This window comes from Littorina saxatilis, linkage group LG9, assembly GCF_037325665.1.
Source record: "Littorina saxatilis isolate snail1 linkage group LG9, US_GU_Lsax_2.0, whole genome shotgun sequence".
NCBI classification, from domain to species: Eukaryota; Metazoa; Mollusca; class Gastropoda; order Littorinimorpha; family Littorinidae; genus Littorina; species Littorina saxatilis.
This window is the reverse complement of record NC_090253.1, coordinates 50,596,636-50,615,477: the sequence shown is the minus strand read 5'-3', so window position 1 is coordinate 50,615,477 and position 18,842 is coordinate 50,596,636. Positions and strand designations below refer to the sequence as shown.

The window sequence follows — 18,842 nt, the reverse complement described above, 5'->3', positions numbered from 1 at the left end:
TTCTACCAGAGAAACTGGCTAAGTTGCACAGACGGGAATCAAGTATTTGTAACAAATCTGAATTCACGACTGAAAGCGTCACACTTTAGATTTGTCTTTTTCTCTCACAAATATCGTACTGAAGACGACAAAGATACAGTTTACAACAGTGTTCACCTTCTTCTTCAGAAATACGGGTGAAACTCCTCAAGCAGTAGTGCTGGGATATATCCAAAAGGGTTTCCAAACAGTCACACAATTGGTGATTTTTTAAATAAATCATTAGAACTGGAGATGTGACCTTTAGTAAGAACATTGAAATACATATATATTCCCCCCTCTGCTTCTTTACCTCTGTAAACTTGTAGGGGTAGTTATTTTTCGATAATGACCCAGCAACCAAACAAATAACGACCCAGCAACAGCCTGAATCCTCGATAGTGCAATGGGTTGAGAGGTTGTTCTGTTTCGGTACTATTTTTTGCGACTGAAAAGTTCCGAACGCTCTAATGTACGAAGTATACATCTCTGGAGCAAACAATACAAACATACCGCATTTAAATTAACAACTACAGGCCTGAACACATGAATCTCCATATAAAATCCATGAGTTCGGTTGTTTTCTGAATCTAGATCAGACGTTCATCACAAGCAATTTCCCAAGGCAAGTAACTCATACTTTGTCTAGCGACAAGAGTAGTTCCCCTTCTTTTCACTCAGTTTCTTCGACAACAGACTGCAATCCGACGGTCAGTTTTCAACAATATTTCCTTTAATAAATAGATCACACGCAACCAAATGCACACATCTCATCAATTTAAACAACATAAAGCGGTTTCATACACTATTTTCCCCAGAAAACTTAACTTCATACAGTTTTTAACGTTGGAACACGGGTGCAAAAGTTCGTCTGCTAGTCCCATTTGACGAAAGAACATTATCCTAACCGATACCAAAACATATACAGAACACACAATATCTGCCTTTGCCGCCACAGCAGAATAACAGCATATCTGTGTACTTGATTTTAGTCCAAAATAGGAAAACTGACAAGAAGTGTTAACAGAATGGAATGATTTGCACGGAACTATACAACCGCGCATTAATCGATCGCCTGCGCAGGTTGACTGGTTGAGTGAATAGGATTCGATCAAACTTTCGCAAAAAACCTCCTCTTTTCTTTGAATAACTGAAGAAAGGAGGAATAAAGAGGTTACACACCTCGTCTCAGTGATTATCAAAAATAATGGTCTCAGTTCGCGGTCATGAAAAAGCTCGCTAAAGCTCGCATTTTTCATGATCCGCTAACTTCGACCATTATTTTTGATAATCACTGAGACTCGGCATGTAACCTCTACATACATCCTTACGCATTTAATGTCACTGAAGGGGGATTGTTTTATTTGTAGCGTGAAGTGACTGAAAAATGTCAATATTATGGGGTCGGGTCGCAACGAGGAGTTGTTCGTGAGTGTGTGTATGCGTGTGCGTGTGTGTGTGTGTGTGTGTGTGTGTGTGTGTGTGTGTGTGTGTATGTCAGTGCCTGTGTCTGTGTGTTTCTGTGTCTATGTGTCTGTGTGCGTGTGGTCGTGTCTGTATGTGTAGTTGCTCTCTCTGCCTCCCTCTCTCTCTCTGTCTTACAATATCTATCCTGTTCTCTCTCGTTCAGACTCTCTCTCTCTCTCTCTCTCTCTCTCTCTCTCTCTCTCTCTCTCTCTCTCTCTCTCTCTCCATCTCTCTCTCTCTCTCTCTCTCTCTCTCGTTCAGCCTCTCTCTCTCTCTTTCTCTCTCTCTCTCTCTCTCTCTCTCTCTCTCTCTCTCTCTCTCTTTCTTTCTCTCTCTCTCTCTCTCTCTCTCTCTCTCTCTCTCTCTCTCTCTCTCTCTCTCTCTCTCTCTCTCTCTCTCTCTCTCTCTCTCTCTCTCCCCCCGCGCTTACACATGCTAAGCAGGCAATCATTGTTTCAGGACACTTTATGGAAAAGCTAACGAGCGAACACGTTTGAGAACAATATCGTTGATTACTCATGGGACTCCCGAACACTGAAATGGCACGTCCACCCAAAGCGCCTTGACGTCCGCCGGGTCTTTTGGCCTTTGAAAAACCACGACAGACTTACACAGGCACACTCCGACGCACGGTTGTACACCGGCAAGCAAGCATACATGCGCACATACGTATAGGCTGCTCCATATTTGTTTAGAATCTGAGAACAGGAAACACATACTACAAAACCAATTAGGCCATGTTCTGGACTAACTCTTTTCTAGGTGACACCCAACCGGCCATCCTCTCAAGCGAGCTCATTAAGGCCTTTGACAACGTGACGTCAGCTTTACCCTGCGAAGGCCCTCGTGAATGTTCGGACAAAGTCTTCATGGGTCTCAAACCGTCTTTCCGCTGCTGTGTCTTGAATTCAGATAACAGGCTGAACTAGATAGTGGACATGACAATTAAGAGAATAGGGTGGATGCGACAACAGCAGTACGCCCTTTGATGCTGATAATTTTCTTGTCGCAACGGCAGTACGCACAGGTGCGTTGTCATGTTGCAGCATGAGCCCTCAAATACCCGTGTTAGGTGAGTGTTTGTGCCAAGCCTCGAACACTCCACCCCCCCCTCCCTTCCACCCCCACGTACACACACCCCAAACCCAAACGAACACCCCCCACACATCTTATGTAGTTATTCATATATAGATCATTCAGCTGCTCTACTCTTGTAGAAAATGTAGAACAACCTCTTCACATCATTTGCCCAGGTCCACTGCGAATCCGATGACGGACAACAAACAGCAGAACTTCTTCTCCTAGCTCTCTCGCAATCCGACCCCACCCTTACGTACACACACACACAAATCCCTATCAACAACCCCCACACATCTTACACATATATCATCGCATCCATTCTCTTAGAAAACGTACAGAAACCTCCGCACATTGCCCAGGTCCACAGCAAAGCCGATGACAGACAGCAACAAGTCGAGACACACGGACACACTCCAACCTTCAACTAACATCATCCACACATCTCACACAATATTAGGTATATCTCACCTCCTCCGTTGCAGCCCTCTCGCTCCGGCTATGCTATCCTATCCCCACCCCCAAAGACCCCCCCCCCCCCCCAACCGAAAAAACAACTTCAATGAACAACCCACACACATCTCATACAATTATATATATCTCACCTCCTCCATTATTGTAACAGATGTAGGGAAACCTCCGCACATTGCCCAGGTCCACAGCAAAGCCGATGACAGACAGCAAAAAGTCGATCTCCATTCCCAAGCTCTCTTGCTCCGGCTATGCTCTCCACTCTCTCCCTACCCCCACAGACACCCCCAAACGTCAACCAACAACCCACACACATATCATACATATAGAATACTACATGGCTTGCTGTGTCGTACCAGATTTACACGAGTTGTTTTTTAAAATATTGAACTGCGAGCGAAAGCGAGCTGTTCACTATTTGAAAAAGCAACGAGTGTAAATCTGGTACGACACAGCAAGCCATGTAGTATTCTGTTTATCCTACATACTGTACTTACGTGTATTTTACTGAAAATGTCTTGCAGACGAGGCAGCTAAATTGAAGACGCTTGTTTTGGAACCTCGATCTCTTCTAAAGCCTCGTGCAATCTATTACGTCAAAGCAAAGAAACGTCACTCTGAAAGTGTGGCGTGACGTGTTAGTTCTAAAGATTCATCGAGGGTAATTAGCGAGCGCAATTTGTGTTTCTATAATGACGTTTATCTCGGTGACTTTGGCATCATAAGCAGTGGAAAAACAAGTCCCTGCCAGACTTGCTTGACATGACCTCATTTACATGATATACACACGTGTGATTTGAACGATTATTATCTCACGGGTGTCTCTCTCGCGTATGTAGGATAAAATTATATTTCACCTCTTCCATTGTTGTAACAGATGTAGGGACAACTCCTCACCTTGTCCTTCTTCCCCCAGCCCTCTCGCTGCGGCTATGCTCCCCTCTCCCCACCCTTACAGGCACATCCCAAACTTCAACCAACAACTCCCACTCATCTCATACAATTATATATATGATCTCACCTCCTCCATTCTTGTAGCAAATGTAGGGAAACCTCCACACATTGCCAAGGTCCACAGCGAAGCCAATGACAGACAGCAAGAAGTCGATCTTCTTCCCCCAGCTCTCTCGCTCAGGTTCCTCCTTCTTCTTCTCCACCAGATGAGTCGGGGTCCCATCCACCAAGAGTTCTGCAGCAGGCCCCGACGTCATGTCGGAGCTTGGAGTGCTTGTGGTGGTCGTGGTGGTGGTTTTGGTAGACCCTGGGGATGGTGAAGGTGGTGGTGGTGGTGGTTGTGGCGGGAGAGTTCGGGTGGACGTCTGGTTATTCGGGGTGTGCTGTGGTGTTCGTGTTGTTGATGCGGTCTCCTGTTGAGATTAATAATACAAGGTCAGTAAGAAAATGTAAAAACGTTAAATGAACAGTTGACAAAAATATTAACAGAAGCTACAAGCAAAGAGAGATTCCAATTAAATCCTGATCGTTCGTGGTGTTCTGTGATGTTGTTGAATCGGTCTCCTGATGATAATGCAAAACGGTTGTTAGTGGAAATGGTGTTAATGCGAAGGAAAACTCAAGAGGAAGTGTTTGTTGGGAGCCTAGACTACTCTTGGTTGTCGTTGTGGTGGTTAAAAGACCCTGGTGGTGATGGTGGTGGTTTTTGTTGGGGGGGGGGGGGTGGTGGTGGTGTCAGGGTTAGTATGGGCGTGTTGTGGTGTTCGTGTTGTTGATGCGGTCTCCTGTGTAGAATTACGAAGAAAGGTTATTATGAAACTGTGGAAGTATTGACATGAACATATTGTGACCCACCACCACGAAATGAGTCGCATGTCACCTCGCGCGGTTCTGCGCTAGGTTTAATATAAGTCCGGGAGTGTCTGGTAACAGTGTGAGGGTCACCTTAGTCACAGGCTTATAACTCAAACAGTTTTTGCTCTTTTCTAAAACGGGTTTCACCACTGAATAGAGCATAACAAATTCTTTAGGAAAATGTAAAAATATGAAAATCATGAAAAGGTGACATGCGACCCATTCTGTGGTGGAGGGTCACATATTGTAGCGATAACGGCGTGTCTTCACTGTCAATGTCCTACTAAATTGTATATAGGATCAAGGTCAAGTTTGCCTCATCTTTCACAAAGACAACTGTTCCACAGGCTAGACAAAAAACGACAGCATTTGTTCCCCAACACCGGCTAGTGATAGTCGGAAGACGTCATGTAATTATGACGAAACTATCGGACGGTCGACCGGCCAGGGGGTCAGACCAAAAGTATGCGTCAATGACGGGAGACCGAGTCCTGGGAATAATTATACTGAAATATTGGTGCAAACTTTATTTCAACAAAATGCACTCTACAAATCTACTTGTTTTGTCAATAATCTGTTAGTAATGATACAGTCAATCTGCGATGGCTACGTAGGTATGTAGGTACATGGCCTGAATCCGCGACAACCTGTGCGTGCATATACCTTTTCCCACTTGGGAATATGTTCCACAGACCATCTTCTGTCACGGATGGCTCATAAATATATATCTATGCAGGCTTGGACCGCTTAAGAGCCATTTTCCTGAATGACTAAAACTATGTTAACCTGTAGTTGTGTAGTCAGGACCTTGCTCATGCAAATGATAGTACCTATATACATACACAACCTGGCGATAACCTCATGAGTAAGTGTCCACTGCTGGCATGACTAAGTCACCGATACAAACTTCATTATTTAAATGCTGTGTGATTTCCTCTGGAAACATTAGTCAGAATGTCACAACACTTGTACGTTCATCGTGTTACAGGTTCTTGAACTTTCTCGCTTTAACGTCAGATATTTCACTATGTCACACGCTTTCCTTCTTTGCCACTACTAAAGCAAACGTGTGCAAGATTGTATGTTACACGCTTTGGAGCATGTGCAAGAACGGATTCAAACTCGAAATCGTCCCTCCAAAAGCCCCAAAATGCACACACGACTTTTATTTCTCCTGCTGTTGTCGTGTCTTCTCTTTACAAATTCTTCAACGCTGAGAATACTGAAAACGGCATCCCAGACTACAGTACTGTTTCCATACGCGAGTTTAGCTTCCCTTGGAAAGTGGCTCGCTCAGGAGGCCTGTTAGTCTGAAACTAGAAGGACAGAGTTCTGAACATAGATGACAAAGACCCCGGAAAGAACAAACATTTCGCGGATGCAGACACAGAAAGACGTCATGAAGAATGGAATGCTTCAAAAGATACAGACTGTGACGATGACTGTGACGTCATTCACATATACCGAGACGTCATTCATAGTTGTTCGTTCACTTTCGTCAAAAAGTAGATCTCTCCACAATGGCTGCTCCTGTGTTTAGGTTTATCAAGCGTGAGTACGCAAAACGTGTTTGTTCTCTCCTCTTTTGAAGCTGTGAGACATAATCGCCATTACGAGCTAGTCGTGTGACAGAGAGTGTTCTTGCACACTCGACTGCTGCTGTTTCACTCCGGCTAAAGCCGTCGTGAAACATCTACAGTCTCGTGTGCAAGAAAACTCTCTGTCACACGACTAGCTCGTGATAGCGGGTATTGTTGCAATGTCATTTCTCTTTCACATTTGCTTTGCCCTTGAGTTCGTTTTATTATCGTCGTACTGAGATACTTATTACTATACAATACCGATATATGCACAGACTCCCTTTGGCCATACAAGTAATTTCAACTTACGAGACAAGATTTGCATAGTTCTAGCAGCCGGAGAAAGTATGTTTGTTCTTGTTTAACCTCCTCACATGTGCATAACTAGGGACATGAAGTTGATCCGCTAAGCACACAATAACTTTAAATTTAACAAAAACGTATAGAAAGAAGTAGCATGTAAGACACATTTCCTCGGAACACAGCAGTTGGAAGGCGTAGAAGAGACGCAAAAGAGAAAGAAACGGTGTGAAAATAAGCAGGATGCATTGCGTTTTGATTAATAATGAAAACAGTAACACTTATGAATAAAGGATATCACACGGAAATGAAGACACAGCGCTTCTTAATAAAGATCAGAAAACACGGCAGAAACAGTTAAAACTGTCATTTTAAAACAGCCCCTGAAAGAGAGAAAACAAATGGTAATGTATTTTTGTTTGTTTGTTTGCTTAACGCCCAGCCGACCACGAAGGGCCATATCAGGGCGGTGCTGCTTTGACATATGTATAACGTGCGCCACACACAAGACAGAAGTCGCAGCACAGGCTTCATGTCTCACCCAGTCACATTATTCTGACACCGGACCAACCAGTCACCAACATGTGTACATAGTCTTTAGATTATCGCGCAGCTAGACACGTTTAAAAAAAATCATGTCTTCAATCTGTACACACTGTTGTGCTTTCATTTACGATGAACAAGAAAATAAACATATCATTCATTTTATTGAGGAGATAACTGCTGCTATACTATCAGGTAGTATGTTAACGAATAATTATCCTTGGTTAATTATGTATGCAGACATGCGTAATAATAAAGTATCTTCCTTTTCCTGTCTACACACGATGTCGGCTGTCCTTCTGTATGAATGACTATTATCTGCATCAATCTGGTATAGTACATAAACGAACCCAGACCGACATGTTACATTTATCTTAGAAATCAGTGTTCGGCATACTTGTATCAAATAAGACATAATTGTTGCAGTGGATATAGTGTCTTACTCGTGCAGGTTTAAGGTACATTGCTTTTAGCAGGCACAATATATTATGCATCGCATCAAACTATGGGGCACACACAGACACTGACAGAGAGAATTCGAACTTGAAATTGGTAATACCAATTAGTATGGATGGTAGCGTAAGGCAAACAAAAAAAAAGGTCTGTTTACGGTAACATAGGCCAAAAAAATAGGGTCGGTAGGTCGGGATTTTTTTTTTTTTCCCAAATGCCAAAAAAAAAGTCTAGGGTCGCGCGAAAAAAATAGGGTCGGTCGGGTTACCGTAAACAGACTATTTTTTTTTCCTAAGGTCCGTATCTTCTGATTCACGGCTAGTCCTTGAGAATTGAAAACGAACATTCGGAACAAATGACCAAAAGACCCAAACCGTACAGGCAAACAAACGAATAAATAAACCCCACAGTTAGACAGAACAATTAACCTGGAAGAGAGATAGAGCCACAATGTCAATCAGGGCGTGTGTTTTTGTGTATTGTTTTTTTTTTGGGGGGGGGGGGGAGAAAGAGAGAGAGAGAGAGAGAGAGAGAGAGAGAGAGAGAGAGAGAAAGAGAGAGAGGGGGGTAAATTGGGTGAGAGAGAGAGGGGGGGGGGGGAGAGAGAGTAATCGTAACGAGGGACAATAAAGGACAGTTGTGTTTCTTGGGTATGCTTTTCAACTTTTGTTCCAATGTCTTGTTAGACATTTTCAGACAGAAAATGTGTGTTTGTCCTTAAAAGTGATATTTGAATGAATTATGAGTCAATATTGACGATATTGCAACTTGTTTGATAAAACATGTAGTTATGGGGACATATTCATCTTTCAACAAATTAGGATAAAACTTTGTTATATGTTTTACTTTACTCTTAAAAGGTCCTTAGATGCAAAAACAGAGCAATATCTTCAAATGTATAAACATATTTTATTTTCTGGTCAGATATCATAAGCACAAAAAAAACTTTCAGAAAAAAGGCAACTTGTTGTACTTTGACAAAATTTCCAAAACAATTATTTCTGGGTAATTCTTAAAATATCTCTGTCACAGCACAAAAACACCATTTCTGGTGAAAATACAAAACAAGTGCAAGACGATTGGAAATGTACTTAGTCTAGACAATGAGTATTCCCCAATGACGGCACTGATGCTCAAAACATGATTCTGATAAAACAGCGTCAATAATTGTCGAAATGGTGTCAAATGTTAATACAAAATGTGAGCCTCCACCACGAAATGAGTCGCATGTCACCTCGCGCGGTTCTGCGCTAGGCTTAATATAAGTCCGGGGAGTGTCTGGTAACAGTGTGAGGGTCACCTTAGTTACAGGCTTATAACTCAAGTTTTCGCTCTTTTCTAAAACGGGTTTCACCACTGGATAGAGCATAACAAACTCTTTATGAAAATGTGCAAATATGAAAATCATGCAAAGGTGACATGCGACTCATTCCGTGGTGGAGGGTCACAAATAACTCTTTGAAAATGGCCATTGCATTGCAAGTAGGTGAGGGACGCAGATGTGAACAGAATTATAATGAACGAGACACAGGACGCACATACAATGTCAAAACAAAAGAACAGCGGTGTTAATAGAACGGACAATAACCTCACATTCAAGAGAGTCTTACAGACGTTTACAAAAACATCATCTCGACGAAAAAGGACAATAGACGAACAAAAATATACAAAGAAAAAAGATGTAAAGTAAAAAAAGGAAAGAAAAGTGAATGGTGTCAACCAGTGAAGGGCATTTAGTGTACTTCGTGAAACTGTCGAACTGTAAACATGTGATTGTGGGATATGTCTAACTTGCTTCCTTCCATTTCTTATTTTCTTTGTTATTTTCTTTGTTATTTTCTTTCTTCTTTTTTTTCTTTGTTTCTTTCTTTGTTTCTTTCTTTGTTTATTTCTTTGTTTCTTTCTTTGTTTCTTTATTTCGTTCTTTCTTTCTTTCCTATCGTCTGTCTTTGTTCCTTTCTTTCGTTTTTCAATTCCGTCTGTATTTCTGTCTGCCTTTCTGTCTGTCTTCTCTGTCTCTGTCTCTCTGTCTCTCTCTCTTTCTCTCTCTCTCGCCCTCTCTCTCTCTCTCTCTCTCTCTCTCTCTCTCTCTCTCTCTCTCTCTCTCTCTCTCTCTCTCTCTCTCTCTCTCTCTCTTGCAGACAAACATTTGTCTAGTTTGTTTTTTTCTAAACTGTGTCTTATCTATACTGGCTTTGTCCATTGATTTGTTCTTTCGATGTTATTGGCTTGCTGGTACATGTAGTTGCTTTGGCACACCACCGATATTTAGTTCACTATTTTCTTGTGATATATATTTATTGGTTACAAATACATACTAACATACAGACAAACGATTAAACAAGCAATCAAATACTCAAAACATCTATTTAAAACACGATTTTACGATAACAATATAATCTACTATGCATCTTTCTTTCTTTCTTTATTTGGTGTTTAACGTCGTTTTCAACCATTCAAGGTTATATCGCGACGGGGAAAGGGGGGAGATGGGATAGGGGAAAGGGGGGAGATGGGATAGAGCCACTTGTTAATTGTTTCTTGTTCACAAAAGCACTAATCAAAAAATTGCTCCAGGGGCTTGCAACGTAGTAGGCCTACAATATATGACCTTACTGGGAGAATGCAAGTTTCCAGTACAAAGGACTTAACATTTCTTACATACTGCTTGACTAAAATCTTTACAAACATTGACTATAGATATTCTATACAAGAAACACTTAACAAGGGTAAAAGGAGAAACAGAACCGTTAGTCGCCTCTTACGACATGCTGGGTAGCATCGGGTAAATTCTTTCTTGTCCCAACCAATATGGGACTCCCCCTAACCTAGCGGGGGGTATCTACTATGCAACTGACTGACTAACTTACTAACTTTAAAGACAATTAGCTAGTTTGTTTCCCTCAAATGGCTGACTAACTTAATATCTCAGAGAAAAATAGCTACTAAAGTGTGGTTACTTTGATCACATTCATACAATACTCACTTAGTCGAGTAGACAGCATAAGAACGCCGGTCCGAATCGAAGTGTCGTACAATAACTGTCAACGACTGAATTCCGCTTCTTACTTTCGTAAAAGTCTGGTCAGCAAGTTAGCACACGTTGATTTCAACAAAACTTCAACATTTTACAAATCCAAGAAGATATAAAGGCACGGGCGTACAAACAAAATCCCAAGGCGCACTAGCACTTGAAAACGGTACGCCAAAAGCAAGCGGATGACTTCTGAAAGATCTTTGTCTTTTTGTGGTCTGCAAAACTTGAGACAAGGTTTCTGAGTGGACGAGCTCTCACCAGTCTCGGGAGACAAAGACAACGCGAGCGGGAACGCGACTCCCCAAGACACTTATGGCAGACTCTTTGCGCAGTGGTGCAAATGTTGCATGTCTTACTGGGTCTCGGCGTGCCCAGCTCTCATTGGATGGGTGTTTAGCATTATCAACTTCGCTCCTTTGGACACACAGAGATCGTAACGTGTTTTTGTTCTCCGTTTTTTTTGTTTTTTTGTAGGAAGAGTTTGAGGATTGCGTGAATATTTATGTTTTTGTTGGTGTAATATGAAATATATAATATTATTTGTGATTTATTTGTTTGTGTGTCTCTTTGTTTGCTTGTGTGTTCGCGTGTTTTTGTGTGTGTGTTTGTGTGTTTGTTTATTTATGTGTTTGTTTGTTTGTATTTAGATACAGACATGCATACACACACACGCACACACACACACACACACACACACACACACACATACACACACACACACACACACACATATACACACTCTTCGCAACAAAAAATAAACACTAGAACAGAACGACACAGTCAAGCCGTACAACGTATGCTCAGCATGACATTCTCCAACGGCTCATTTACACTTTTTTCACCGCGCTAATACACTCAAAACAATACCCCCACACGTATCAGTGTGTTCGAATTGAGTGTGCCAGATTAGTACTTGACCAGCCTTTGTTCATTAAAGATGCCCTTGACCTCTGGGCGATCTTCAAGTTATCGCGAGGAGCTGTACAATTCCCAGGTAGATTATTGATTGTAGTTTACAAAAGGGAAAGAGCAGCTTTGGCTTGATAGTTTTACAGCGGTACCTGTGATGGAAGGATGCCATTGGGACGAGCTAAACGTGTCTCTAAATTCAGGTGCCCTGTCGTGACAGGTATGTTTTGGTGGAGATAATACACCAAGGGGCAACAACAAGTGTCCTTTCTTGATAGTTGTCCTCCCACTTGGCAGTTACCACTGCTAGTTTTATTTTTCTCAGAGGCAAACTGGAAATCCCGTTTATGATTGTTCTATAACAATAGAGATCGTGATCATGCCATGTTTTCTTAAAACTTCGTATTTGATGAACGAATTGACTATTTCACAGATTATCAAGAGATAATGATAACAGGCATACTATTTTATTTGATCTCTTTCGATGATGTAGTTCTTGTGCTTGCAACAAAAAATCAGCAAATGTCACCTGCTATCCTCGTACAAAAAATATGGTAAACACATCTCAAATATGTGTGAATATACAGGTTGTTTTTCTTTCTTTTAACATGCCTTAACTTCGTTTATCGAAACCAAGAACTTCGCATTTTTTGTTGTTGTAAATCGTAAACCATAGTTGACGGTCATAATGACATAATGCACTTGATTCGCCAATCCGTACTCTTAGACAAATAGTTAATAAAAGCATGTAAGCATTCCCATGGACCTTGGCCTATCGATCTTTTAAATTGACAAATATAAGTACACAACATATACATTCTAACGAAAGGATGAACACTTGGCTTCAGATCTGGAGCTTTAGCGTTTGCGGGAAGCACCATTTGTACTTTAGGGGGAAACACAAGACAAAAAAAGAATCTCCCCAAATTGTGTGGCTTCTAAGAATAGAAAGTCATCTCGCTTTTTGAGCCGATGACTTCGTGAGACATGAGTTTAAACATTGCCGAGACAGACACGTGGTCGATTCTCTGGCAATAAAGAAAACCCTTTCCCACTTGACTCTTGACGAGGCGGCAGAACAGAGCACAGGTTCTGCATACGTCATGCGCTGCACCGTCTTGGCTAGCCTCGATCAGAATGTCAGAGTTTTTGTGTAGTGATACGCTCAGTAGAAGATACATTTTGAAAGTGCAGATGTTTTTTCTTCTATTTGATTATTTTATTGCAGTTAACATTAGGCTTTGTACTCAAAATGTCCCCACGCTTCTGTTCATTGACAAACATTAAATTGTGATAGTGATGGTGATGGTGATGATGATGATGATGATGATGATGATGATGATGATGATGATGATGATTGTGATGGCGGTGCGGCTGCTGCTGCTGCTGGTGCTGGTGCTGCTGCTGCTGCTGTTGCTGCTGCTGATGCTGATGCTGATGCTGATGCTGATGCTGATGATGATGGGTCGACAATTACGTTTGATAACTTATATGACCTATACAAGAATTGCGCAAGGCCTAAAGGGGTGAGAAAAAGGTAGCACAAGTATTTTGCCCCTGGATTACTTCTGCCAGAAGACACTTTGACTTTGTCGTGTGTTGAGCCCTAAAAAATGCTACGATCGTAAAATAAGTGATGATGAACATAACAAAGTTCACAACAATATGCCAACGAAGAGAGGTTAAATAATTGTACAAGTGAAACAAATGGTGTTGTTGTTGTTGTTGTTGTTGTTGTTTTCTGGACACAACAGACCCAATCCAAACTGTATCTCAACTTGTCAACTTCTGTGCGGTAAGTTGATTTTAGAAACATAGTTTTCTCCAAAGTCTAGCCTCTTCTACAGGGTCTCAAAAGTCCTAGCAATAACACTGTATGACACACGATATCGACTGAACTGACCAAGACCTCTCATCTTGACCATGCATTCCAAAGTGACATATGTGACGTCATAAGCACATGTGGACTGGGTGGCCGAGTGGTAACGCACTTGCGCTCGGAAGCGAGAGGTTGCGAGTTCGACCCTGGGTCAGGGCGTTAGCAATTTTCTCCCCCCTTTCCTAACCTAGGTGGTGGGTTCAAGTGCTAGTCTTTCGGATGAGACGAAAAACCGATGTCCCTTCGTGTACACTGCATTGGGGTGTGCACGTTAAAGATCCCACGATTGACAAAAGGGTCTTTCCTGGCAAAATTGTTTAGGCATAGATAAAAATGTCCACCAACATACCCGTGTGACTTGGAATAATAGGCCGTGAAAAGTAGGATATGCGCCGAAATGGCTGCGATCTGCTGGCCGATGTGAATGCGTGATGTATTGTGCAAAAAAAAATTCCATCTCACACGGCATAAATAAATCCCTGCGCCTTGAATATGTGCGCGATATAAATTGCATAAAATAAAAAAAATAAAAAAATAAAAAAATCCCTGCGCTTAGACCTGTACCCACGGAATACGCGCGATATAAGCCTCATATTGATTGATTGATTGATAAGCACAGTTGGAGAAGACGTTACAATTCTAAGCATGACTTTACGTAAAACATTGAGTAACTTCTACCAGAAACTGACACAGATCTTTTAAAAAAAAGAAGCCTATATCGGTGACTTCGTCATATTAGCAGAACAAAATGAAGTCACCGACAGTCTGTGCATTCATAGGGACATGCATAGTAAACAGCAATTGCCTTAATGACATCCAACACCGATGCATGCACAGCCTGTCGGTGTTGGATATGTCATTATGGCAATTGTTGTTTACTATGAATGTCCCGTAAACAAGGCCATTGCACACAACCTACGGAAAACCCCATTTCAGGAAGGAGAAACATGGCATGCCTAAAAACTCTGACCACTAACGAACTTCTTTTCCCGCGAATTAGTTCTCCACCCAAATGTATCACGTTGTTGTTCAAGCGGCAAGCGAATACATCAACGCGAAAAGAGCAGAAATAGTGATACCATCTTCTGTCACGCAGTAGCAATGAGCCCAGATTCAGAGACACACCGCTAATCCCCCAAATTGCCGAGACGTTGATAGACCTAGATGCATGGCAATAAAGACAAGCAAGAGTCTACAGAGCTGACCCGTGAGTCGTCAAGGCCTGGTCCCTTTGAAAAGTGCACACATGTCGATGGCATCGACCATGTGAAATTTCCCGGTGCTAATTTTATTCACATTTGAGGCTCGAAAAAGAATGAAGCGAATTGCGAAGTTTCAGCGAGTCAGTGTGGCAAAGAGAGCGCACGTGACATTTTCAAATGTAAGGTGTGAATAAGTTGATGAACTTTTATGAACAATACTCTACAGGACTTTTACAAACAGCAATGCTATTCTTGTGAATAGAGTTTCATAGTAATGCGTTGGCCATCTCGAATCCGTTGACGGTGTTGAGGAGGTTACAGGTTTCAGTCAAGTCGGTCCATTCCAAAAAAAGCAAAGATTTGTACAAGATATGTTAAGACCGACGAAGCCTGTGTATACATACTTTTCCCCCCTGTTAAGACAACACTTTGAATGTGTACGTCCAACATTCTTGTAACATCTGTTATTAAGAATATAATCCGTTCTTTTTGCTCTAACCCACTGTAGCGTTTCTGAACACACTTTTCGCGAATATAAGAGCAGGCGCGCTCATACGAACGACGCAGAAAAGGGGAGGCGACTCTCCGGGAGCGCTCTCGCCAATTGGAGGTAACTTTTGCGACTTCCTTCCGCTCTGCAGGGCGTTATCGCGCGGACATCTTTCGCTCGTTTGCCGTTGGAAATTGGAAAGAGATTACTAGACTATTGACGATGTTATTTGACTTTCAAAGCAGGAGGAAAAACCAGAGGGGGAGCTTGACTGGCCAGAATTGCTTCTGATCCTCGGACGTCGTTGGCATTGGCGTGTCTTTCTAGATGCATTGCATCGGCTGTTGTCGGCCGCTAGGGGCGCTACCAGTCTCGCTGAAATAAAGGGTCGTTGTTGTACATTGTTGGCAGATTTATTTGTGTACGATTTGAGTTATTTGCCAGAGTTCTTTGTGTACGAGCTGCTGTACGGTGTGACTGCGGTGCACGGTGTTCTTGGATGTACGTGTTTGACTTGCTTTTGTTGTTGCTGTTCTGCTGCTGATGATGCTGTTGCTGCTGTTGCTGCTGTTGTCGTTATTTTCAGGATGCATTTCAGTGGAAGTTATCGCATACCACTGTCGCTGCCGGTCTTGCTTTTGCTGTTGTACTGTTTTTAAATGTGTGATTTGTGTATGTATGTTGCACGTTGATCATAATGGTGCGAGAAACTTATCGAATTGTTGTGAAAGAAGGAATTGTATTTGTTGTCGGTGCTGTACGTGGACGGGCGCAGTGGCTTGGTGGTAAGACGTACGTCGGCCTCCTAATCGGAAAGTCGTGAGTTCGAATCCCGGTCGCTGCCGCCTGGTAGGTTAAGTGTGGAGATTTGTCCGATCTCCCAGGTCAACTTATGTGCGAACCTGCTAGTGACTTAACCCCCTTCGTGTGTACACGCAAGCACAAAACCAATTGCGCACGGAAATTCATGTAATTCATGTCAGAGTTCGGTGGGTTATAATAACACGAAAATACCCAGCATGCCTCCCCCGAAATCGGCGTATGCTGCCTGAATGGCGGGGTAAAAACGGTCATTCACGTAAAAATCCACTCGTGCTAAAAGATGAGTGAACATGGGAGTTTCTGCCCATGAACGAAGAAGAAGAAGAAGAAGGTGCTGTACGTGGTGGTGGTGGCTTCTCTGTTGCTACTGTTGTTGTTATTCTTATAATGCATTGCAACGTCTGTTGTCGTGCAATGGGGCTACCAAACGGTTGAAATAGAGACGATCTTGTTTTCCTGTTTTCTTTGTTTTTCCGTTTTTGATTATGTATAATTATACTGTTGTTGTTGCTGTTGTTGCTGGTATTTTCGAAAGTGCTGAAAACAGACGATTTTGTTTAATCTGTCCGTTTTTGAAATGTGGGCTGTCGTTGTTGTTGTTGTTGTTGACGTTTTCTAAAGTTCCTGCTGGCAGCCACTCAGTTTTGTTGTCAATAGGCGACTTGCCCTATCGGCCTGCGCAGCCAAATCGCGCGATAAATCTGCGTTAACTTGCGTGGCCTTGCGAGATCTGCCGCAAAATGCGGGCATGTCCGGATAGCTCTGTGAGAGGTTGCGTTTCAATGCGGACACTTCGCCTTGAAAATTGTGAATTGTCAATGTGAACAGTGTGCTGCAGCAATGATAGCCGCGATAATATTCCTAAAGTTCGTTCAAAGTACCCAATTATGGCCCGTGCACAAAGGAAAGGCGATCGAGTTGTTTTTTTAAATAATTTTTAACACAAGCCAGATAACACCAGCGCTTGTGAGAGCAAAACGTTTACCCGCAGGGAAGTGAACCTTCCTTATCTTTCTCACCGGAGAGCTATTCAAGCGGGGTATTGTGCAAGTTGGCTATTGACCATACAGCTGCCCGTTGGTCTTGACAAAGTAGATCCGTAGTCACAGTAAACCCCGCGAAGTGGTTGGAACGATACGAACTTGACCCGTGTGCACATCGGACAGGATGGCGGACTGTTCAAAGACATCCCTCTTTGGCCATGTTCTACTCTCGCTCTACTCCTCAACAACTAGGATTTGAAACGTTCTATCGATATATGTCTCTGTCTGTCTGTCTGTCTGTCTGTCTGTCTGTCTGTCTGTCTGTCTGTCTGTCTGTCTGTCTGTCTGTCTGTCTGTCTGTCTGTCTGTCTGTCTGTCTGTCTCTCTCTATTTCTCGCTACATCGCCATTTATCTCTCTGTCTCTCTCTGTGTCTCTCTCTCCTCTATCTCAATCAATTTTTACAAAAATCGTCTCACTCAGCACAGGAAGCAGCCGGGATGGTGATGTCCAAGAGCAGGGATCCTCTTGTCATGTGTAACAGCCTAGCCTGATTTGAGATGAGCGGATTTGTGACCCTCCACTACGGAATGAGTCGCATGCCACCTTTGCATGATTTTTTTTTATATTTTTACATTTTCCTAAAGAGTTTTTTATGCTCTATCCAGTGGTGTAAACCGTTTTAGAAAAGAGCGAAAACGGTTTGAGTTATAAGCATGTGACTAAGGTGACCCTCACACTGTTACCAGACACTCCCCGGACTTATAAATATTAAGCCTTGCGCAGAACCGCGCGAGGTGGCATGCGACTCATTTCGTGGTGGAGGGTCACATTTGTTATTGCAAAAAGAGATTGTGCCCTAAATGGGCGAGTAGTAACCTATGGAGAACAAACAGCTAGGTTCCCAACAAAATGAACTTTCAGACTAAGCCCTTTGTGTCAATTTGTAACGTCCTTATTTATTGTTCGCGTGATCTGAAAAGCAAATCTTCCAGGCCAAACGTCATTATAGAATAGAATGTTACAATGGCAGACGGATGAGTTTCAAAAATGAACCCACACTTGAGTATCCTGCCCTAGATCGACCATCTAAATCCACAAGAAGAACACACACATGAATAATAAGAAGAAGGCAAAGCGAACTAATTAATGTGAGTGAGTAAAGAGATCATGAAGGGGTTTAATATTGCAATGGGTTTTGCTTCCTGGTGAATCATGGGGGTGTTTTAATTGATATGGATATAATTTCTTTCGTCTAAAGGGGGGGGGGGGGGGGGGAGGGATCAGAAAAAAAACACAACTTTGTCTGAAGACTAAGGATGGGCATTGCCTCAACCATAAAACGGAAATTCCAGAGCGGCCCATCACAAACACACAGGCAAAATTTAATAAGGATCCATTAATCCGGGTCATACTAATGACGCACAATCACCGTTTCAATGAGAGTATAGCCAGTCTTCACCAAGTGTGAATCATGGAGAAATGTCACAGTTGAGACGAATGAAACAATTCGGAACTCAGTGTTCTTATTGAGAGCCATTCCAATGCTTCCCTCTCCCAACAAAATAAAAGTACATAAATAAATAAAACACCCGGGATGAAGACAAGTAATGGTCATTGACTGTCCGTACACACGCGCTTCAGTTGTATTCATCACTAAAGCATAGGCAATTAACGATGCCTCTATCCGCCTCATACTAATGACGCAATCAAGGTTTCCGTGTGAGTATGACAAGTCTTGTCCACGTGTGAATCAACATCGGAGAATCTTGCAATCTATACGAATAAACCTTGCGAAACTCA

The 18,842-nt window shown here is 42.4% G+C and overlaps 1 protein-coding gene across 1 annotated transcript in view; it reads right to left on the bottom strand.

The window, feature by feature from the left end:
• The window catches only part of LOC138976375 (sodium-dependent serotonin transporter-like), a 45,988-nt gene extending 41,594 nt beyond the window's left edge, over nucleotides 1-4,394 (bottom strand). Inside the window, exon 1 of the mRNA XM_070349235.1 lies at nucleotides 4,055-4,394. Within this exon, the coding sequence (XP_070205336.1) occupies nucleotides 4,055-4,244 (190 nt within the window). The 5' untranslated portion in view covers nucleotides 4,245-4,394. The remainder of the gene's footprint in view (nucleotides 1-4,054) is intronic.
• Nucleotides 4,395-18,842: the final 14,448 nt, after the last annotated feature.